Source organism: Pongo abelii, chromosome 7 (assembly GCF_028885655.2).
Source record: "Pongo abelii isolate AG06213 chromosome 7, NHGRI_mPonAbe1-v2.0_pri, whole genome shotgun sequence".
NCBI lineage: Eukaryota > Metazoa > Chordata > Mammalia > Primates > Hominidae > Pongo > Pongo abelii.
Window position 1 is genome coordinate 113,174,454 of NC_071992.2, and position 23,391 is coordinate 113,197,844.

Consider the following 23,391-nt stretch of genomic DNA (forward strand, 5'->3'; position numbering starts at 1 on the left):
ACTTCTTCTTATAGAAGCAAAATTTCCCCCTTTCCAACTAATTTATATGCAGTTGTTAACATATATGGCCCAAAACCACACTCAGCCCTCATCTGCAAGCATACTGTGTCTAGAGCCAATCCTAACCTTTGAACAATGCAGTTGAAGGAAGCCTCACGCACCAATGAGTCGAGTCGGTCCTGCTCCTAGTTGTTATGACCACATGCATGCTGTAGTTCGGGATGGTAAAGAAGTTTCACATTCATATGCCAACTCAGATTGATTGGCAGCAACTGGATAATCTGCTGTGCAGAAAGTTAAATACAGGTTCTGTGGAAAGAAGTGTCTAGATTCATAGTGCCAGACATATGCTCCAGGCCACATGCTTACCGTCCCATGGATGGATGGAACTTGGAATCAGAAGACCCAAGTTTGAGTCCCGGCTCTACTTTTGTGATTTTGGCCATTTAACCTCTTTGAGCCTTCTTATGGCATAGTTGTTACAATCAAGATAATATAAGTGAATGTGCTTTGTAAACCATGAAGTGTCACACAGATGATAGCTACTTTGTCTTATATTTGTCAAACCTCAGCTGAGGACCAGGTTGACAGGATGGAGGGAGAGGAGGAATTCAAGACTCGAGCCCTGGATGGCCAGTAGCTGGACACCTGACAGGAGGTTCTAAGGCCAGAGTTTCAGGTGAAAGTGAATGAGTAGTAGTGAGCTGTGGCCCTGAACAGTGAAATATAGTTGGATAAGATTCCAAAAGCAGGAGTGAAGACACTAAGGGCAAATAAAGATAGAAATCATGGACTCGATAGCCTACACTCTACTTTTTTATTGTTCCAATACCTGAGGGATATGACCCTACCCATCAGTTACAGTGGCTCCCCATGGCTGAGGACTTTTCTGAATCTTCAGAGGGGCAAGCGAATTTGCCAAATTTCCCTCCCTAGGTGGTTCTAACATGCCTCCCTAGGGTAGTGTGCCTCTTCCCTCTGTTGCAAACCACTATAGTAGACTAGAATGAAGAAGCCCAAAGTGCAAGAAGAAATAGACAGTCCAAAGCTGGTAGAGATCTTTGGTAAGCTCAGGGTGGCAGGACCATTTTATTTTTCTCTCCTCCCTCACCTATGGCCTAGCACAAACCTACCACATTTCCAAAAAGCCCAGGAGGTAACAGTGAAAAAATCAGAAGTGGGCTTTTTATAATAAAAGTCAAAGCTAAAAGGGGGGCCAAGGACTCTTAAGATAACTAGAATGACCCAAGAGGCCCTCCCTCTCCAGGTTATGGAAGGCCTGAGTCCCTTGTGAAGTCTAACCTAAAGGCCAAAGGTGAGGGAGGCTTCCTTTAGCCCCCTCTTCAACCCACATAGACCTAAAGCATTCACCAGCCCCATGCAGGAAAATGGAAAAAAAGATTGACTGTCAATCCCAGGTGAAAGCTAAGAAGAGACTGAAACCTATGGCGGGTGGGTGGCGGGGTGGGGTGCAGGTGGGGGAAGAAAAATTCAAAGTTGTATTTGTCCATAGCTATATCTCCAATGTCTACACCAAGGACTGGTTCATATAAGAGGCAATGAATGAATGAGCTGATGGAGAAGTAGTAAATCCCAGATTGAACGGGTTGTCCAAGGAACTGAAGAGAGGTATTTGAAAGAGGGCCTCGACAACAGAGACTCTGCACTCACAGCGAAGCAAGTGCATAAACGGAACTGAACTGGGCAGAGAGCCCCTCCCAATTCACAATCCAAGCAGACTCTGAGTGAATCCTGAGAGGAACATCAGGCCTGGAGATGCTGCTCTTCATCCCTTCTGCATTCCACATATCAGAAAAACTCCAGGGGTTTAAATTTTGTTTAACATGCAAAATTAGGAGATTCTACATAAAGATACTGTTGATAAACTGAAGATTATTCTTACTCAAGTCAAGAGCTATATGTGAGCTGGTGCATTCTTGAACCAGACTGCCTGAATGCTCATTACCAGCATGAGCCTGAACAACTTACTCAACCTCTTTTTCCCCCATTTCCTCAACCCATCCCCTCATTAAGAGATAATTATCACTTGTTATAAGGACTTAATATATTAATCCTTGTATAACGCCTGCAATAGTGCCTGGCACATGATATGCCTCAATACAATTAACTACCATAACATGTGAGGCACATCTGTATCAAAAGAATACAAGTTAAGATGTTGTGAGGGGTTAAATTGCTCCTGCCCTCACACCAAATTCATATGTTGAAGTCGTAATCCCCAATACTTCATAATGTAGCTGAATTTAGAGACAGGGTCTTCAAAGGGTAATTAAAGTTAAAAGAGGTCATTAGAGGGGCCCCAATTCATGACTAGTATCCTTATAAGAGATTAGGATATATATACACACAGACACACACACACACAGAGAGACCATGTAAAGACAGAGAGAGAAGAAAGCTATCACACACACACACACAGAGAGACCATGTAAAGACAGAGAGAGAAGAAAGCTATCTATAAGCTGAGTGAGGCCTTCAGAAGAAACCAACCCTGCTGATACCTTGATCTTGAATTTCTAGCCTCCAGAACTGAGAAAATAAATTTCCGTTGTTTAAGCTACTCAGTCTGTGGTACCTTGTTATGGCAGCCCCAGAAAACTGATACAGATTTTCTTATGAAACAAATGTGGCCCACTTCACAAATTACCAAATTCAAATGCCCTCAGGCATCTGAATATAAACAGTGCTTTAAACTCATTCATTCATTCAACACTGGAGCACCTATTATGCCCTGAACACTGCATGTTTATTAAAACCCTTCGTCATATAAGCCAATTTTATTTTCTTGTCAGTAACCACCCACTTCTAATTTTGTCCATTTTCTGCTGGGCAGCTTAGTGTGGCACTTGGTTGTCTGCCACTGCTTCTCCTCATTAATGGGAAATGATCCTTGTTACGGATCTGAAATGAACAGCATCAGAGTATGTAGTTCTCAACTCTGGCTAAACACTAGAATCACCTGGGAAGTTTTAAAAATATCTACACCCAGACCTACCCCTTACCCCATTCTGATTTAGTTGGTCTTTGTGTGGAGCTCTGGCAGTGTTTCTGTAAGCTTCCCAGACTTCTAGTGTGCAACAAAAGTTGAGCACCATTACTTAAGTTTAAAAGGGCCTTCAAGGTCACCCCCCTTTCGACTCAAAGTGCAGTTCACAGATCACCAGCACTGTCATCATCTGGAAACTCGTTAGAAATGCGGAATCTCAGGTTCCATCCCAAACTACTAAATCAGAATGCATATTTTAACAGGATCCACCACACAATTCAGATGCACTCTAAAATTTAAGAAGCACTGTATTCCTACTAGAATCTAGATGATTCATAGAATCTAGATTATTCTAATGGGAGTTCACTGCTTCTGAATCAACTAGAAAGCATGTTAAAAACTAAGCTACCTGGCTTCCTCTCAGAATCATAGAATCTCAATCTTTGGGAAAAAGGCCTAGAAATCAAAATTTTATGTATTTTTGTGTAGCTAGTCACGCAAGGGTCTGCGGCTTGGGAATCACTTATCTAGGGCAATGTATATATTCTCTCAACTGCCCAGCCTCTGTTTAAAACCTTCTAAATCTTTTTTGAAAATCAGAAATATAACAGAGATACAGGTTTTTATTTTTCCATCGTGCATGCAAACTTACAACTATTTATACGTTTAAGAACACAGAAATAATTGCGTTATTAACAGGGTGTCAAATTACCAAGTACAACAACCAGTTACTAATTATTTTGGGGAGGTTATTTTCACAGAACACAGCAACAATTTCCAAATTATTCTTCCAAAACCAGAGTTATGAGACCAGTACAAGCTGGTAACAATGCTAATGGTCACACAAGTTTCCATGTTACACAGAAAAAAAAAGACTGACATTCTGGTGAAGGGTCTCAAGTACCTTATCATATCAGAATTTTTGAAAGAGTTTTACAACAGAACAGTCTCTCTCTTGTTTTGTGGATGCAAGGAAAAGGAAGCATCCCTCTCATTTCTTTTTGAGACTCCTTGTTAATTCTTAAAACACATTTCTAAGGCCCATCTCTGGAACTTCATTAGTTAACATTAAAAGCAAAAAGCAGACCTGATGTGATTATGATAGTGCACCCCATCACTATCACCATCAAAAGAGACTACCAATCTCCCGAAGTAGTCACAGTTGCATTGGCATAGTATCTTGGATTTTCAAGAAACAATACAGGTGAAAAGAGGGAGATACAGATGAAACCAGGTTGACCATAACTGATAAGTGATGCAGCTAGGTGATGGACACATGGGGTCCAAGGACCATCCTCTCCACTTCTGTGCATGTCTGAAAATGTCCATAATAAAGAGCAAAAAAAAAAATAACAAAAAACAAAAAAGCAGACTTGCACAGCTCTATCTTCCCATTAGACTAAAATGGGGAAAGTGGTAAGACTTTAAAAGCAAAATGTGCAGCATATAGCATTCTTCTGCATGTACAAAGCCACACCTAGAACAAAAAAATAAAGCATCCAAAGTAACATTATTCTGTTTCTGGTTTGTCTCTGTGGCTTATAAAATCTACTAACGATAAGATTGGACAAAACTTTGGGAACATCCTCAACTAGGCATCCTATTTGTTCATAACCCCTTCAATTCTCCTTTTCCAAGCTAGGGAGGTCCCTCCCATACTCTATCACTGAGAGACAGGCATGCTCCCCCTGAGGCTTCTCAAGCCATTTCTGTCTGATTTTCCAGGCCCACTCCGTACCAGTATCATGCCTACTCCACGGTTTTGCTCCAAATCCCCCGCCTAGCACACCCTTGCTACAACTTTAAGTCAAGGACTCTCTTGAGGAACTTAGAATGAGGCCTCCCTAACAAAAGAGAAAGTAGGGAAGAACAGGTGTAGATACAGTCCTTCTTACCCACCCTCAGGGACAAGAGAGGGAAAGGCCCAGCTCCGCTTTTACACCCACTGGAAATAACCCGGAGATCCAAAACAGATTCTGCCCATCCCAATCCCCATCCCCCAGGAGAAGCTTGAGATGCTCCATACTGGAGACTAAAGCCCACTCCTGGGGCTATTTGAGGTAGAAGCAAAGAGAGCAAAGGACTGCTGAAAGTGGGAAAGCTGGGGATTGAGGTCCAGATGGCCAGAGGCTACCACAAAGGAGGAAACAGCAGGAGGCACTTGGGTCTTAGGGAGCATTAAAACAAAGTCAAAACAAGAGTAAACACTAGTCTATGACATGGCTGCCTTGGGGTTTATAACTCAAGCAGATGCTAGGTATGAAAAGGATTTTCAACTTCAGAACTGTAGAGCAAGCCCAGGAGACAGGTTCAGGGTTTGCCAGCAGATCCACTTGGCCTTCTGGTTTCCTCAACTCTCAACTTAGTATGTGTGCGCAGTGCCAAGTTCTCAGCTACCTCCCCAGCTGTATGCGGAAAAATGTGGTTTTTCAGTTGTTTTCTCTGTGGTACTATTTATACAAAACAAAAAGGAATAAGGAAAGAAGGAAGGGGAAGGCGGAAGGGGAGGAAAGGAGGCTACCAGGAAAGGGAGGGAGGAAAGAAGAATGAGAGGGAGGAAATGAGGGATGGAAGAAGGCAGGCAAGCAAAGTAAGAAGTATAAGTGACCTGAAGTCAAGCAAGCAGAGGCCCACAAATCAGAAACACCTCTTCCCAGAACCCCTACTATGGCACTCTGCTCACATCTTAGACGGGAATAAGGGAAGTTGACAACGGTATCTGGATTCTATATAGGCCCAGTCCTCACCCTCACCTGGAGCCACAGCATAATGAGAGTGAACACATGTCCACACATACCAGCCCGCCCATCAGTCTGGCAGCCAGTAGGGTTCCTGGAAAGCTGGGGAGGGTAGGTGTCTGTCTCATGCACTGGTAGGGGGCCTCGGTCCACAGGCAGTTCTTGAGGTCCTTGTTGACCACGAAGCCAACTGGGGCTGACAGCAACCCAGACAAAACTTAATGGCTTGACAGTGACACGGCATGGCGCAGATCTTGATTAAAGTTCACCAGTAGAAGGGCCCAGAAGCAAGAAGAGACACATGATGGTACAGAACACATGGCATACTGTTTCTTGCCCTTAACTTCATGCATGCCCAGCAGTCAAGTGCCATTCTGCAGAACATCAAGCAGGATGGGTATCACGGACCACAGGCCAAAGCCAGAAATAAAGCAGGTGACATTTTAGCTGGTGACCCCAGACCCACAGAACAGGAAGTTCTGGCTGATGACTAATACCATGTGCACTGGCTTCATTCTGCAGTGGCAATGGAAACGCTTGCATAGATGACATGCACGGCCAGCATGAACACGAAGCCCAGCAAGTCACTGGCCCTGAAGGAGCAGAGCTTGAGGATGCACTGGTCGTCCTGGAGGATGACTCATGAGTGTCCATGTTAAAGACAAGTAGGAAAGGCCAGAGCCAAGAACAAGGTCCAGGCAATGTAGATAACAGGCAGCACACATCTAAAGTATGTGTGCTTAACATATGAACAGTCCGGGTGCGATCACATAACATGTGACACTAACATAGAAAAGCAAGAGGCTATGGGAGGCAAAAGAACATGATCATAAATGCCATATTCTTGTAACTAAAGTCCAAAGGGTCTAAAGTACACAGAGGCCAACATGAAGAGAAGGCAGAGAGCCAAATATGTAGTCAACCAGGAGAAGCCCAGCAGGAGGCAGCAGGGAGACTTGTGCAGGATCAGTTGGATTGGCTCACCCCAGGCTGAGTAGTCTCCACTGGCTGCTTTCCTGGACCTTGCCTGCCTTCTTTTTCCTTTCCTTTCTCTACACGAGCCCCTTCACTCAAAAGGTAGAACTGCAGGGGATTGGGCCACAATTCTTCGTTGATTATCTCCACAATCTTGTCAGACTCAATGGAGCTGTGGTTTGAAAACCACCCAAAGAAGCTACGGTTGTTTTCTGGGTCTCCCTGGCTTAGGGACTGGAGATCATGCCCTGGGAGCCACTGGATTGGAGTAGAACGAGACACCACCTGGCCAGAAGGACCACACCCATATTCCTTGATGAGCACCTTATTTTGGAAATATGGGTTGCGATCGAAGTAGAACTTGATTTTGTAGCCTAATCTGGCAAGGCCGAGCTCTTCCACTTCCAAGCTGTTTAAGTAGCTCAGTACCTCTTTCTCTTGGCTATTCAGAAAGGATGCTAGCTGAGGGTGGTTCTGAAATGCTTGCCCCCAGAAGCCCGGGATATTTTGGATGAGGTGGTTCCTGCGCTCCAAGTGCTGCAGTCGCAACTGCCCAAACTTCCTGGAGAGCCGAAGGTAGGCCCTGTCCGCCTGGGCGTTCATGTTCTCCAGCTTCAGCTGCACGTTCTCCAGCGTATCCATGCTGCCTTCCGTCGCTGGGAGCCCCGACCCTGCATCCCTCTCTTCCTCCCCAGCTGAGACCGAGGTATTCTCCCCTGCCGCCCCTTTCTTCTGCCTCCCACCAGCTATGACCTGAGGCCCCCTCCCCGCGGTGCTACAGGTTTCTGGGGCCTTCTTCCCGGCAGGACCACGCCGGTTTCCAACGCGGGGGGCATTTTTCGGCCTTCCCACGGTTCCCGCTGTTCCCACGAAGACAGTGTCTGCGGCCAGGCGCTCCGAGAGAGATGCGGCCTTCCCCGGGCCGGGCCTGGCCGCGGCCTGCCCCCGGTCCCCCGCAGCTCGGGCCCGCAGCGCGAGGCCACAGTCCAGGGGGAGCCGGCAGGCGGCCTCCTCCCCGAGCCGGAGGAGCTGCGCGGACGCAGCGGTTTCCAGGCCACCCCACCCCGCGCCAGCCTGCACCTGTGCCGCCTGGGTGTCTTCCCCGAGACTCTGGTACTGTGAAGGGTCCGGGTCGCGCGGGGCGTCGTCCGGAGCAGGGCGGACTCGGGCTTTGGCGCGGCCTTTGCCCCGGTTTTTCGCGCGGGAGGACTTTCGACCCCGACTTCGGCCGCTCATGGTGGCGGCGTAGGCAGCTTCAAACCCACGCTGTGACCCTGCGGCTCCTGACGCCAGCTCTCGGTCAGGACCGAGCGAGTCTCTCCACGGCAACCGCCGACGTCACGACCGTGCAACTGTACCGTCGCGAGAGGACGGGATGCGCCCAGTGATTGGCGCCGCCGCTGCGGCTGCGCAGGAGACCACCCCCGCGGGCGCTCCCACCCCCATCTCGCGCGGACTCGCTTTAGGTCTCGGAGAGTTTCTCTGATATGCGCTCAGGGTGGGTGTTGCCCTTTCATCTCTTCCTCGCGGGCTCATCGTGCCCTCAGGGTCTCCTTGAACAAGGCAACGCTAAGAGCCATCACCACCTGTCCCCCATCACCTGTTTTCTAAACTAAACATCTTCAGCCCCTCCAGTTATCTCTTGTGGCATCTGCCATGAAGAAAGTGCTCAGGCGTGTGTGTCTCTCTTTGAACACCTTTGCTGAGGGATTTGCTCTGGTACCTTAACTCCTGAGAACGTAAAGGTGGATGCTATAATGCCGGGCGTCAAAGTGATTTGGTACGTAGTGAGAAGATAGTAGAAATTATAAAAATAATGGCAACTAGTATTTTGTATCATTTGTGCCAGGCACTTTACTAGGTGCTTTAAATGCATTATCTCAATTTACAAAGGAGGTGTTGATATCATTCCCATTTTCGAGATAAGAAAACTGCAGCTCAGAGACACCTGGGCACATTCCCCAGGTTACACAGTAAGGGATGGAAGCACAATTCAAACTCAAGCCCATGGGATTCCGTATTATCCTATGCCTTATATTTGGAAATGGCAAGTCCTTCCAGACTTGCGCTGTCAATTACTGGGCTGGCTCTTAAGAAATCAGCCTCGCTCCTTAACAAACAGGCTTCCGTGGACCACCTGACCACCTCTTCTGCCTGGGAACATCACCCAAGTCCCCCAGCTGCCTCAGTTTACAGAACTGGACTATCACTCTAGGTATAGGACCAGAAGTGAAGACCTGTATTAGAGCTCCTGTAATTGGAGTAAGATAAGAATGTGGTCAGAGGTGAAATTATTATTCAGGGAGCAGATTGAGGTTCAGAAGCAGAGCCTCCACGTGGCACTGCAGAAGCCCTAGAAACTTCTTACACCGTGCATGGAAACAGCCGGACAACCTCCCTCATAGTCCCGGAGGCAGCCCTGGACCACGCTCTTACTAGCGAGGTAATAGGACCATGAATAGTGAGGGGACCCGTGGCTAATGTAAAAATATAAAGAAAAACCTTTTGAGGTGGTCTTTTCAGGCTCAAAGGGAACAAAAAGGCCCTTGTAACCAGCTAGTGGAGAGAGAAGCCCAAAAGCCCCGGGACCTCATTACTCAAAGTGTGGTTGTGGACCAGCAGCCTGATATCACCTGAAAGCTTGTTAAAGATGCAGAATCTCAGGCCTTTCCCCAGACCTACTAAGTCAGAATTTGAATTTTAACAAGATCCTGGGTGATCTGTATACACCCCTAAGTTTAAGGAAACAATTTAAAGAGGAATTATTTTTATACAGATGACCCTATTTTAAGCCGGTCTAATACAAGTGATCTCTCATTTTCTCAAAAGCTCTAGAATAGCCTGCAAGGCCCTGTATGATCTGGCAAGTCCTCTACCTGCCACTACATGAGTTACCTCTCTGACCTCAGCTTCTCTCTCCTCTCTCCCACCTCTAGCTACACTGGTTTCCTTGCTGTTCTTAAACTCACTAGGTAAACTCCTGCCTCAGAGCCTTTGCACTGGCTCGTTCCTTCTACCTTAAATGCTCTTTCCCGATGTGGTTGGTGGCCTTGGCCAGCTGCCTTCACACTTTGCTTAAATGTCACCTTCTCAATGACCATCCTATTTAGAATTGCCACCCACCCCATCCCTTTTATCCCACTCTTTTTCTTTATTCCAACACACTACACCAATTATTTATTATGCTTATTAACTATCTCTTCTCTCTAGAATGTCAGCTCCATGAGGGAAGAGATTTTTGTTTTGTTCACTGATGTATCCTTAGTGCCTGCAACAGTGTCTGACATATCAAGAGCACTTAATAAATACTTGTTGAAAGAAAGAACCAATCAGAGCAGAGTTTTCAAAAATGGGTTTGTAAATGATTGTCTGACTTTCAGAATAGCTCCCCTTTTCCCACAGAAGCAATGCTATAGATGCTGTATTCTCAGATCAACTCATGGAAACCTACTAAACTCATAATTTAGCCAAAAAATTATCTTTTGTTACAGCGCACCATTCAGAGACAGTCTGTAAGTAAGAATTTAGAGTGACAAATTTAAAAATTAAGTTGGGAGAATGAATAGTTGACTTAAAAGGGATTAATTAGTGCAAGGATTATCTTAAATTCTTGTTGAAGGCCCTTTCATAATAATTTCTTCCCAAGGCCTTCTGTGATCACCCCAGACCACAATAAGCAGCCTTGTCCTTGATCTCACAGAGTACTTGTTAACTATAGTATTCATTTGGCAGTGGGGCACACCCTGTTTTGTACCAGTTCTTTTACAAAATTACCTCTTAAGCTGGATAATCACAGCCTGAAACTCTCCGTAAACCTCAGAAAAAAAATTTAAAAATCATCTGACGCATTTGCCAACCCTCTACAGACTTTAGACATTGATGGGTTGGCCCACTTCTTAGAACACTCACAGATCAACCCATCTCTGTTGTCAAGAGTCTTAATCCAGCATCAGCATCTGCGTCATGTAGCAGTCACCAATGGCTAAACCACTGCAGGATTAACACAGGGCTGGGCCATTGCAATGTGTTTATTATACAATCTGCCTTGAGCCTTTTTTCATCATGTCAAAGAGATAAGCATCAGATGAAGGGAAATAATTTATAAAAATACCCCTCTGCTCTAAGCCACCCAGTTCCCCATGGCTTTTGTATTTAAGAGTTTGGTCTGTGCTGCTGAACTGGACTGTGTTTTGTTCTTGGGTATTAATATTTAACTTTATGTGGAACTGTAGTTTGTGTTCCTAATTGGATAGTAAACTATATAAGTGTGGAGACTGTGTCTCTTTTTACTTTTATCTCTCAGAGCACCTAGTATGGGGCCTTGCACATACCAGTAATTATAATGAAAGTTTACATTTATTTCATACTTTATATAGTGCTATGCCTTAACTCATTTAATCTCTGCAATCACCCCATGGGGCAGGTGCAATTATTGTTCTCATCTTGGAAAGGAGGTTACTGCCACACAAAATGGTTCCGTAACTTGCCCAAGGTCACACAGTTAATAAATGTTTTTTGCCCAAGTGATCTGACTCCAGCACCATGCTCTTAATTAAAAATACATGATGTAAAATTATGGCTTAAGAGATTAAAACTCTCTCTAGTGGGTAAAAATACCTTTTAATGTTAAAAAATTATATATATTAAAAATATATATACACACATATGCAGATGCATACATATACACATAATGCATACATCAATTAGTTATGAGTCATTTATTTATGGGGTATACAATATACCTGGCATAGCAATACTCAACATAAATTTAGTTTCAACAGCCCATGATGAGAACGAAGCATCTCTATTTGCACTGCATTTATCATAAGCATCCTGTTAATATTATGAAAGAAATGCAAGTTTACTGTCATGAACTCAGAGATCCGGGAGTGTTGTGAACTTCTTGCAATATCTGCAGGCTTAAGTTCATGGTAATATAAGCATTTAATTGATTATTTCTAATGTAATATTTCTTTATTGGCAAATATTTATTAGAAATTCATAAAACATTTTTTAAATGTTTATCTGTATTATATCTACATGTATGTATATGCATATGTACTTGTGTGTATGTATATGTACTTGTGTGTATGTAATTCAAAATATTAGAATAAAAAGTCTTCACTTTTGTTTTCTGCATATTGTGCTTTCCCCATTCCTTTTGATATGTTTTTTTTGAATCACAGAAATTTACAAGCTGGGAAAAAGACATTTGTCATCCAGCCTATTCCTCAGCCAAGGGAACAACATTTCCCATCATTTCTCTCGTAGAGCTTTAGGATCCCAGACTTGACATTTTTAGCCACAGGACTTTTCTATTCTTCCCAAAGGAGAAAGTTTAAGTCTGTTAGATAGCAGTGAGTATTGCTTACTGTGTGGAATTTTGCCAACCAACCCTCCCAGGTTACCAAAGTGCGTGGAAAAGAAGGCAGTGTCCTAAGAAATATTTTCATAGTCAAGGAGGGAGGGAGAGAAAAATATGCCTCTTATGATAAATTTCAAGACTATTTGAGCTTAACATCTTGAGAAATTTGCCTAGCTTCTTGCCAGTTCCTCGCCAAAGAGGAACATTTTATGGTAGACCACCTAACTTATTTCAGTTCATATCCTATAAGTAGCTATAAAATATTTTAAAATATTGCCTTATATATTCTTTCTTCTTGGCATTTCCTTTTTATCCTGCAACGTCTTAACCATTAAAAAAGATCTTAGGCTAAGGCTTTGTTCTAGAAAAGGGGAAAAAAAAAAGCAAAGAACCCAGCAAGCAGAATTTCAGCAAGTCAGATTCTTCACTTTGAATTTCAGTACTGGCTCTTGAGAGGGTAAGACACAATAGCATGGAAAGAGAAAGATATGTATTTGATATATATTTGAAGAGCTAAATGCGCACGCACGCGCACACACACACACACACTGCCTTTACTCTCACTGTGTGAGAGAGACAGAGAGAGTGTGTGTGTGTGTGTGTGTGTATTTAGCTCTCCAAAGATAAGTCCTGGAGCACTAACAGCATAGAGTTTATAACATTAACCGTAGAAGAGGAAAAACATGATGATATACAAGCCATTTCTCTGCTACACAAAGAGGAGATAAGAACCTTTTCTGGTCTGGAGTCAAGGAACTTGGAAAAGATTCAGAGAGTGAATAGTTGGTGTACGGTCTTGAGAAATGCTTCTCACAGTGACCACACAGTGACCACCACATGGGTCAATACCCTTGGAGCACTGGTAAAGACCACCTTCTCTGGATAAGACAGAGGTATAAGAATAGGGAGAATTAGTTCCCAACTTGACAATTGAAACTCACACAAGAAAGGGCTTTTCTCAGAGGGCTCCATACCATCAAAGGGCAGCCAAGACAGTATAAAAGTATGTATAGGGCAACAAAGAAAGTTCTGGAATGGCCTCTCTCACCCTGTATGCCCCCCACGCCCAATCTCTTGCAGCCCTAGAATGAAGTGGAAGTACAGCCATATGTTCCTCAGGCTTGCTAAGAGAGGTCCAGAGGTTGGCTAAGAGCAGATGAAGTTCAACTGGGTCTTGCAAGGTAGGCACAGAAGTTGCAGAGTAAAGGGCTTGGTCATCAGATACCATGGGGACGTGCCACATCAACGGACGCAATAAAAGTAGAGGCAGATCCCAAAGATTAGGCAGAGCCAGCTAAGCTTCAGCAGAGGCCAGCAAAGACAGAAGATGAGATGCACACCAGAAACCTTTTCACCAGTTATGGGATGGATAACCCTTGGCCCCTGAGAAGATGGAGAAAAGAAACAGGGAACACCCTAAATGAGTACATATTTACCTCATAGAAACTAGAACTTCAAGTAGTACATTACCAAGTTACCTGAACTGCCATGGTTAAATTCATCTGGATTTTATAAATTGTTATAACTATAAAAAATTATATTCACTACAATAGTATTTTCTGGACCAGACCCAGTATCTAACAGATGTAGCCATGTAACACTAAAGCGGAAGAAACTCAAGAAACAAGTGACTTTAAAACTCCCTGGAATATAAGTCCCATTAATAATTTTAGAAAATAGCAAAAGGTATTAAAAGAAGACTTCATAAAATATGTTATGATCGCAAAAATCAAGAAATCCATGAAACTCGAAATATGAGCATTTTTTACTACAGTTAAGAGTAACTTCTAAAGCAAAACTGAGTGCTCTCCAAGAAAGTCTTTCATTCATTGCTTATGAGTTAAATTTAGAATCGTGGGTACACTCCGTTTATTGCAGTTACTGCTTTTAATACATAATTTAGTCATTTATCATACACTTGAATTCTTCTCCAGTTGGGTTATATATGCAAGCCTTTTGCCTCCAATCAGACCAGAAGCTTCAAGTTGCAGAAACTGAACTTGGTTTATGTAAGCTGCACAGTGCCTTCTCCCTGAATTACTCCAAAGCCATTCCTGCACCAAACAAACCTCATCAATTTCCAAACCAAAAACAAGTTGTTCTCAGTCAACACCACCACATGTTTTCTAGTGCAGAAAACAGCAAGGATGCAAGGTCTTTCTCTTCCCTACCATCTCTTTTTATGCCACTCAATAATGCTGATATCATACTTGTTTATATCTTTACGGTTATACATACATACAGACACACTCTTAACTTCCTTACCCCTCTTTTTTTTTCTCCAAATACAACACATCAATTACTGGTGTAGAAATATACTAAAGAAAAAAGTAAAGTTGCAAATTTTTCACTTGGAAGATTAATTGAGAGGAAAAGATCCCAATAGAACCTGGATATACCAGATGTCGTTGAGAAACAGCAAGATGGAAAACAGAAACTGGAATCATATCCACCTCATGTACTCTTAAGGTCCTAGATGGTTTTGAGAGTAAAGAAGGCATACTGCTTCAGAGAATGGCCAGGACCGGCATGGAGTTAGGGTCCTGGGGTAAGGTGAGGGAGTTATCTCAGATAACTTGGCACACCTCAGACACCAGCCAAGCAGCTTTGGTGGTGAGAGAAACCAACTAGAAGACCCTCCCCGACTTTATCAAACAAGTCGTCGTTTTCATGGAGCTAGGAGTTTGTACCTAGGACATAAGAGACATGAACAAAGATAAAATTAAGTTAAATTTTAAATGAATGGGGAAGCATTGTGTTCAATCATATGTTGTAATCAATTAGAGCCCATAAGTATGGAGTTTCATTGTTCCAATTTATTTTACCTGGGCTAATTTAATTGAAGATACTCCTTGGCTTCTGGAATGCCCACTTTAGTTATTTATTTTGTATTTGTATAACACTTGGTAGCAATAAGACATTTTTAAAAGCACTTAAAAATGAATATTCAAGAAGAAAGACAAAGGAAAATTAAGGGCTGGGAAGAAAAGAACAAAACAGAGTAAAGTACCCAAGTGCATTCAATTCTATTGTGTTTGATATACTTGCTAAAGGCAGGCCACAGATTGGACTCTGACCTTTTATCCATCAGTGCAAAAAGAGAAATCAGATGTGGTATAACATTTATAATGTTTGTAATATTAAGAAAGAAAGAAAAAAACAGATTCTCAGGGAAAACACATTTATTTACAATACTTAACCCAGAGAGGAATGTCAAGATTGAAAGTCCCAGTAGAATCCTGACACTGAATCCAGCACTGTGGGCCTGTCCTGTGGCACTCGCTTTAGGCTGGTGAGCAGAACAGAGAGACACTTCATAAAAGCAGTTCCACAGTGGTTTAGGTCCAAAACTAGAATGACTCAATCCAAGGAAACAGTTCGTAGAATTTAGAGGAGACAGTGGACATGTATCTCAAAGTCAGCCTCTGCAAACACTGTCTTCTTCAATTGACATTATTCTCCCTGACAAGAGCCTGGAGCCTGGGTATTGTCTGTGGTAGACAACATCACATGAGGAATGGACTGTGTTGAATTTCATTCTGTTTCCTGCACCAAATGGGTACAGAGCTTTCCTGAGAGCCATGCCTTCCGTTGCTTTTTAAATTGTTTTCCCACTTCAAGTCCTCCCCACCTCACATTCAGATTAAGTTAGGTCCCAGTGGAGTTGAACATTTTTCTTCTCAGAGTGACTCTGCACCTTGGTTTCTGCATAGTGTCAGAGATGGTTGTTCAGGTCAGGGTTCAAGTACAGGGTCATGCAGGTGGTGGAATGAATATAGTGACCCAGTGCAGTCCTCAGGAAGTCACAGGGGCTGGGAGGGAGTGCGGGTTATGCCTCATCTCAGGCTGACAGTTGCCACTCAGCTCCAACTGATTGCTGCCGTGAAGAACTCTGCATTTTTATGTGAAATTTCTTACTTTTTAAAATCCCATGAGAGCCAAATGAAACAATTCTGCTTGTGGGCTCCACGGTGCAACCCCTGTTCCATGCCCATGTTCTTTAAAAACTAAGTTTTTCAGTGAAAGCATGAACAAATGTCTGGAAATTATTTGAATTCCCCTAAAGAACAGAGATTTTTATTCCTGTCACTCCAGAGACGCTTTTGAAAATAAATAGCAGTAATATGATTCAAGGTAGGACTCCACCTTGTGTTGTTAAAGAGGAAGGAATTGATGGCAACTGGAAGACAGCTTTTACAAGTAACGGATATTTTTGTTAAGCAAGATTTTTATTCTTTTTCATTTTAAACATCAAAGATGATGACTGTGTGGGTTTTTTTATTTTTATTTTTTCCTTTTTTGTTTTTGAGATGAAGTTTCGCTCTGTTGCCCAGGCTGGAGTGCAGTGGTATGATATCAGTTCACTGCAACCTCTGCCTCCCAGGCTCAAGCGATTCTCCTGCCTCAGCCTCCCGAGTAGCTGGGTTTACAGGCGCCCACCACCACGCCTGGCTAATTTTGTGTGTGTTTTCAGTAGAGATAGAGTTTCACTATGTTGGCCAGGCTGGTCTTGAACACCTGACCTCAAGTGATCCACCTACCTTGGCCTCTCAAAGTGCTGGGATTACAGGCGTGAGCCACCGTGTCTGGCCTTATTTTTTACTTTTGTAGAGACAGAGTCTTGCTTTGTTGCCCAGGCTTGTCTCTAACTCCCAGGTTCAAGTGATCCTCCTGCCTCATCCTCCCAAACTGCTGAGATTGCAGAAATGAGCCCATGCTTACCCGTGATTATTTTTAATTGGTTTTATTTTTTCATACGTAGGGTTCTGTGCTACCTCTGTTTTCTTTTTCTTGCTTGCTTTTTTTTTTTTTTTTTTTTTTTTTTTTTTTTGAGACAGAGTCTCGCTGTCGCCCAGGCTGGAGTGTGGTGGTGCCATCTTGGCTCGCTGCAACCTCCGCCTCCCAAGTTCAAGCGATCTTTGTGTCTTAGCCTCCTGAGTAAATGGGATTACATGTGCCCACCACCACACCCAGCTAATTTTTTGTATTTTTTTGTAGAGACAGGGTTTCACCACGTTGGCCAGGCTGATCTTAAACACCTGACCTCAGGTGATCCACCTGCCTTGGCCTCCCAAAGTGCTGGGATTACAGGCGTGAGCCACCATGCCCGGCCTGTTTTCTTAAATATGTAGTTTAGACTCTCCAAACGTGTTCTTCTCCCTACAATACGAAGGCTTTTCCAGACCAGCTCAGACACATTCATGCTGCTTGTGGCCCTCAGCAGTGGGATCTGCAGATCTTTATTGAGCAACTAACACGCTCCTGATGGGAACGGCAGACTGAGTGGCTAACTCTGCCTCTTTGGATGATTTTTTTCCTCCCCATCTTAATCAATACCTACATAATTGATCAGGTGAGCCAGATGGCCCTTCTGCTTCACAGATTAAGACAATTAGGACACCAGACAGGTGTTCAAGCTGGCATTTTTCATAACTAAGACAAGAAAAACCTAACACTTTATCTTCCTCGGAAAAAGGCAAGCTCCATCTGGTCCTGGGCATGAATCAGTACTAATTCATACGCTATCTAGCTAAAAATGGGTACAACCATATTTAGACAAAATGCAGTATAAAAGGGAATTATGTGTCAGTAAGTTTGTAAGAGCTCCCACCACAGAATCTGGATTGAAATATCATAGTAAAAACCTAATAGAATACTGAGAACACTGTGTGTACCAACATTTTACCGACACTCTAAGAGAAAGAGGCTGGTTCTAGAAAGCTACTAGACTCCCTTCTCTAGGACCAAATCTCAGAGAGACAAAGAGCTCTGAGACCAGGGGAACCTCACAGCTCTGAGCTCTGAAATGACTGGGGGGAACAAAAAGACCTAGAAACACAAGGCGAGTTATAAGGAAAGATTAAAGATCTATTTCTGGAACCTAGACTTACAGAGGGTACTCTTCCCATGCCACATGCTATTTCAATGGGAGAAAATATGCAAAACAAGTCACAGTTTGAACATGGAATGGTTATTTTATTTAGAACCAGACGAATATTTACCATTCTGTAGCTAAACATAGGACTTGTATTTCAAGAGGCCAGGGGATTCATGCTTCCCTCTGTGACATGTTCTCTTAACTCCAAGCCCCGGTGTTCCATTGCAAGAGTAGCAGAGGGACTCAGCTGTAGTGGAGGGACCCCACTGTAGCAGGGATCATCCTAGAAATGACACTGAACACCAAGCAGGCTCCTGCAGAAGATTTATAAACATAAGAGCGACTCCAAAGTACCTGGGCACCCTACCCGCCACACAGAGGAGAACTGAAAAATAACAGAAGTGCCTCTGGGAAGGAAATGACAAATATTCCTCCTGTCTCTTGCCTTCCATCACTCATACCAATTAAAAAGTAAAACGAACATAGCCAATGACAACAATCAATTTTCCCAGTTTATAATCAAACAAGATTTCAGCAACCAAGAATGTTGCAAAAAAAAATTATTACCATAGGCCCTGCATATTTCTATAGTAAATAAATTCATTCATCATCAAGAGAGCTTATATGATATTCTCTTGATGATGAAATAATTCACTTATGAGAAGAGAATTCGGGAAAAAGTCATGTTAAGCATCCTGCAGGTGGAGAATAGCTAATGGATGCTGGGCTCAATACCTAGATAATGTGTTGATCTGTGCAGCAAACCACCATGGCACACAAAGATTATCTATGTAACAAACCTGCACATCTGGCACATGTACCCCTGAACTTAAAATAAAAGTTAGAAATTTAAAAAAATTAAAAATGAAAAAAAAGAATCCCGCAGGCATAATTCAGTCTGGCCTTCTGGCCTCGATTTTACTATTCAAGAGTAACTGGAAAATATCATGCATGACAAACCACCCGCAAAATTACACACAATTAACAAAGTAAAATGTCATTTTAAAATTAAAATAGAAAATTTGTTGATGTTTTTGGGATGATGTTTGCTAAACAGTATAGGTGGGACCACGTGGGACGGAGGAGGGGGTTGGCAGGAAAGAGGGGCCACAGGCAGGGTGCTAATTTATGAGTCAGTACGCATGAGGATCCAAAGAAATCTAACCCAGGTTTTTATGATTTTGAACTCAGAAAAACGCAGTTACCTGCTGACAAGAAGCAGCAATGCTGAAATAAGAGAAAAGGGAATTGGGGCCTGAATTTGTTTCCTATTGCTGGTTTAACAAATCACTACAAATTTTGTAGCTTAAAACAACATAAACTTATTATTTTACAGTTCTGGAGGTAAGAAGTCCAAAATGGTCACACTGGAGTAAAATCAAGTTGTTGGCAGCTCTGTTCCTGATGGAGGCTCTAGAGGAGAATCCGTTCCCTTGGCTCCTCTCTCTTCTAGAGGCTGTCCGCCTTCCTTGTCTCTTCCAGTCAGCAGTTACATTGCTCCTATGTCTGCTTCCATCATCACAACCCCATCTTTCACTCTGACCCTCCTGCCTCCCATTTTCACTAATAAGGACCCTCATGATAACACTGGGCCCACTCGGGTAACCCAGTATCATCTCCCCATCGCAAGAACTTTAACTCACATTTGGAAAGTTCCTTTCTCTATATAAGGTAACACATTGACAGGTTTCTGGGGATTCGGATTTGGACATGTTTGGAGGCCATTATTCTGCCTAACACAATGCCATAAACTATTGAGCTTTATTTCTAACAGAGAAGTGTCAGAAGAAAATGAATAATCAATTGCCATGTTTTATAATTGTTCGTCTCCCTCTCATACACACTCAAACCTTTTTATTCCTGTGCCCTATATCTATTTTATATTAGAAATGGCTAGAATTTGCTGGGTGTTTGTAAGTATCAGCTACTGTGCTAGGCAACTTACTTGCATTTTCATATTTAATTGTCTCAACAATCCAATGAGGTAAGTGCCATCCTCATCCCTGTGTTGTGAATGGGAAAACTGAGGCTTACAGAAGGTAAGTCGTTTGTCTAAGCTTTTACAGCTGAAATTCAAACCTACGTCTGTTTGAATTGAGCTAGGGCTCCTAACCAATAAGAAAAAAAAAACAGAATATATTGAGACTTACAACAAACAAAGGTGTATTCTTCCTCATGCTCCATATTGGACACTATGTGTTCATCTGGGGCCTGCTGCAGCCTGCACATCATCATCATTCTGAGACCCTGGCTGAAGAGGCAGCCCCTGCCTGGGAGATTGCCCTTCTCAGATGTTGCTCTTCATTAGCAGTGAGGAAAGACAGGGATGGGGGGAGAACTTCTTGGAGGCTTTTAGGGTGTTAATTTGGAAGTGATGTGCCCCACTTCTGTTCACATCTCATTGGCCAAAACAAACTCAATGACCAAGCCTGATATCCATGTAGCTGGGACGAATCATTCTGTCACCATGCAGGGCAGCAAATATTTGGAAATGATAGTACACTCTGCTATGGCTCTTAGCTTCTGTGCTCACTGAGATGAGAGGAAAAACAATAAACTATTATTATCACAGAGAGTCAAGATGACTTTGGACTTTCCTTAGTGGCACAGCACTCACCTCCAGGCCAGATGGACTCCTGGATCTATGTAGAAGAGGCCACTTGTATAAAGGGAGATTCTGAGAACCTGAAATTTTCCTTCATCCAGATGCCCAAAGTGTCTGACACTCCACCAGTAGAGATAAAGTTGTGCTGCCTGAGGATAGCTATGTGCTACTAGGAGTTATGACGTGTTCTTCAAGGAGGCTTTTTCCCAGCTGGTAGGACTCTTGGTATGGAGCTCCCTCAAAGCAGTAAATGAGAAAGAGTAAGGGTCTCCTAGTCTGAAGGCTTTGTAGAATTCTAATCCAGATGAAGAACACTCTTCTCTGAGGACAGTTCTTAGGACTCAAAGATTGGGAATGATGATTACATCTCGTCCAGTATTTCTGAAACTGTGCTTCAAGGAGCCCTTGGTGTGCTATAAAGGTGTCTCAGAAATAGCAAGAGAGATACACATAACCCCTACATGCCCTTATGCCCTGGGGGCTTGACATACACAGAAGCTAAGGCTAGGATAAGAAATGGGGCTTTCAGTCCATCAGCAAACAAATGGATAAAGAAAATGTGGTATATGTACACAATGAAATATTATTCAGCCTTGAAAAAAGAGACCCTGCCATTTGCCACAACATGGATGGACTTGGAGGACATTATGCTTGCTAAGTGAAATTAGCCAGACATAGAAAAAGAAATATTGCATGGTTTTACATATTGTGGAATCTATTTTTTTAAAAGCTCAAATACACAGAGAAAATGAAACAGTAGTTATCACAGGTGGGAGTAGGGAGAGGAAATGGGGTGATGTAGGTCAAAGGATACAATATGGCAGACATGTACGATGGACAAGTCTAGAGATCTGATGTACAACATGAGGACTGAAATTAATAAAATTGTATTGTATTAGCAATTTTTGTTAAACGAGTAGATTTTAGTTGCTCTTATCACCAAAAAAGTAACATGTGAGAGGACAGACATTAATCTGCTTCACTATTGTAACCATTTTACTATGTACACGTATCTCGTATCATCATGTTGTAAACCTCAAATATACACAATAATATTTATTTTTTTAAAACAAGAAATGGAGCTTTCAGGACTGAGACTTACAGTAGATTAACAGAGAAAAGTGTTCTTTTTGATATAAAAATACAAGACTGTCTGCTAAGAGTGGCTCCACCTTAGGGGGCTAGAAGATCTGTCTGTCAGGTATACCTGTGGTTCTGAATGGCTCTGCATGGCCCATCCATAGAGGATGGAGCTGAATCACCATCTGGCAGCGTATTAGTCTGTCCTCCCGCTGCTAATAAAGACACACCCCAGACTGGGTAGTTTATAAAGAAAAAGCGGTTTAATGGACTCACAGTTCCATGTGGCTGGGGAGGCCTCACAATCATGGCAGAAGGTGAAGGAGGAACAAAGGCTCATCTTACATGGTGGCAGGCAAGAGACCATGTGCAGGGGAACTGCCCTTTATAAAAACATCAGATCTCATGACACTTATTCACTATCATGAGAACAGCATGGGGAAAAACCCACCCCCATAATTCAATAACCTCCCACTTGGTCCCTCTCATGGCACGTGAGGATTATGGGAACTACAATTCAAGATGAGTTTTGGGTGAGGACACAGCCAAACCATATCAAGCAGGAAGCAAAGAAGAACAGGGTGATCGTAAAGGGCAGGGGGATGGCGGGGACGGGGAGGCAGGGTGGTGAAGGAAGCTCAAGGGCTGGTTCCAGGGGAGGAACAAGGAAGAGAGAGGGTCAAAAGGGGAGGTTTGTTCTCTGTGACTCCGAGAAGGGCTATGTGGGTGAGCTCCATAACTCTTGGGGTGCAGAAGGTTGCATGGAGGAAAGTCACACCTCTGATGCCCCTACCTCCTTTTGAATTCCTTGGGATGGACATGTGAGCTGAAATGGCCACCAGCAAGGCTGCTTAAAAACACTTATTATATTTTTACTTTTTTCTGTCACAAAAGCATTGAGTGCACAAACATAAAAGGCTTCCACTTAAGATTTTGTTTGAATGTTTAAAAACAAAAGAGTGAAATGCCACAATTTAATCCAGTGTTCTTATCTCATGAAAAAGGAATGGGAGCCTAGACTAAAGACTAGTCTAAGGTCAGGAGAAAAACAGGTAGAAAGTTAAAGCCACAACCAAGACTTGGGGCTCCCAGTCCAGTGCTCCCTCCCCTACAGCCATATATCCCTCAGCTCCTGGGTTCCCATTGTTGGTGCCCACAGCCTCCTAAGTGAGCGGTGGCAACCATTTGCTTTCCCTGGGTAACTTGTGGAGGCAGGGTGAGTTATTTATTTGGATTCTGCAGCAGCACCACCCGGCTTTGAAAGCAACCAAATCCTCATCTTCCTGAGTTACTAGGCTCATCTGTACCCATAAGAGCCACAGCATAGGAGAATGTGACCTGGCTTCACCCGGGTTCCCACTGTCTCGTCACATCTGTTCTCTTGGCCTCCTCTTATGGACCTTTGAAAGGCCTCTCCTACTTGCCAGGTTGGGGCAGCCTGTTAGCTGGCTACCAGTTGGATTTTTCACAAGTCTGCCACGTTGCAGTGACAGGACTGTGTTGAGGCCCAGATGCCTCAGCATAAATAAATAACACATCTGGGATGTGGAAGGGGTCCAACTGCATATTACAAAAGAAGCTGGGGTGGAAACAGAGCCAAAGGATACACATCTGGAAACAGTTAAGTCAGGAGTAAGTGGGGAGGAGGATGTAGTAGAAAAAGAGAGAAGAAAGGTTGAGGGGAAAGATCAAACTAGGAATTACTGTTGTCTGGAAGGATCTGAATTAAAATCGCTAAGAAAC

General features: G+C 43.2%; 1 protein-coding gene across 1 annotated transcript; it reads right to left on the reverse strand.

The window, feature by feature from the left end:
* Window positions 1-3,612: 3,612 nt before the first annotated feature.
* TSPYL5 (TSPY like 5) lies at window positions 3,613-8,098 on the reverse strand. The gene has a single exon (XM_002819304.5). It carries the CDS (start codon window positions 7,954-7,956, stop codon window positions 6,712-6,714), a length of 1,245 nt encoding a protein of 414 aa, XP_002819350.2. The 5' UTR covers window positions 7,957-8,098; the 3' UTR covers window positions 3,613-6,711.
* Between the last annotated feature and the right edge of the window lie 15,293 nt (window positions 8,099-23,391).

Coding starts and splice junctions, on each gene's coding strand:
- TSPYL5 (XM_002819304.5), bottom strand. CDS start 7,956: ATGAGCGGCCGAAGTCGGGGTCGAAAGTCCTCCCGCGCGAAAAACCGG.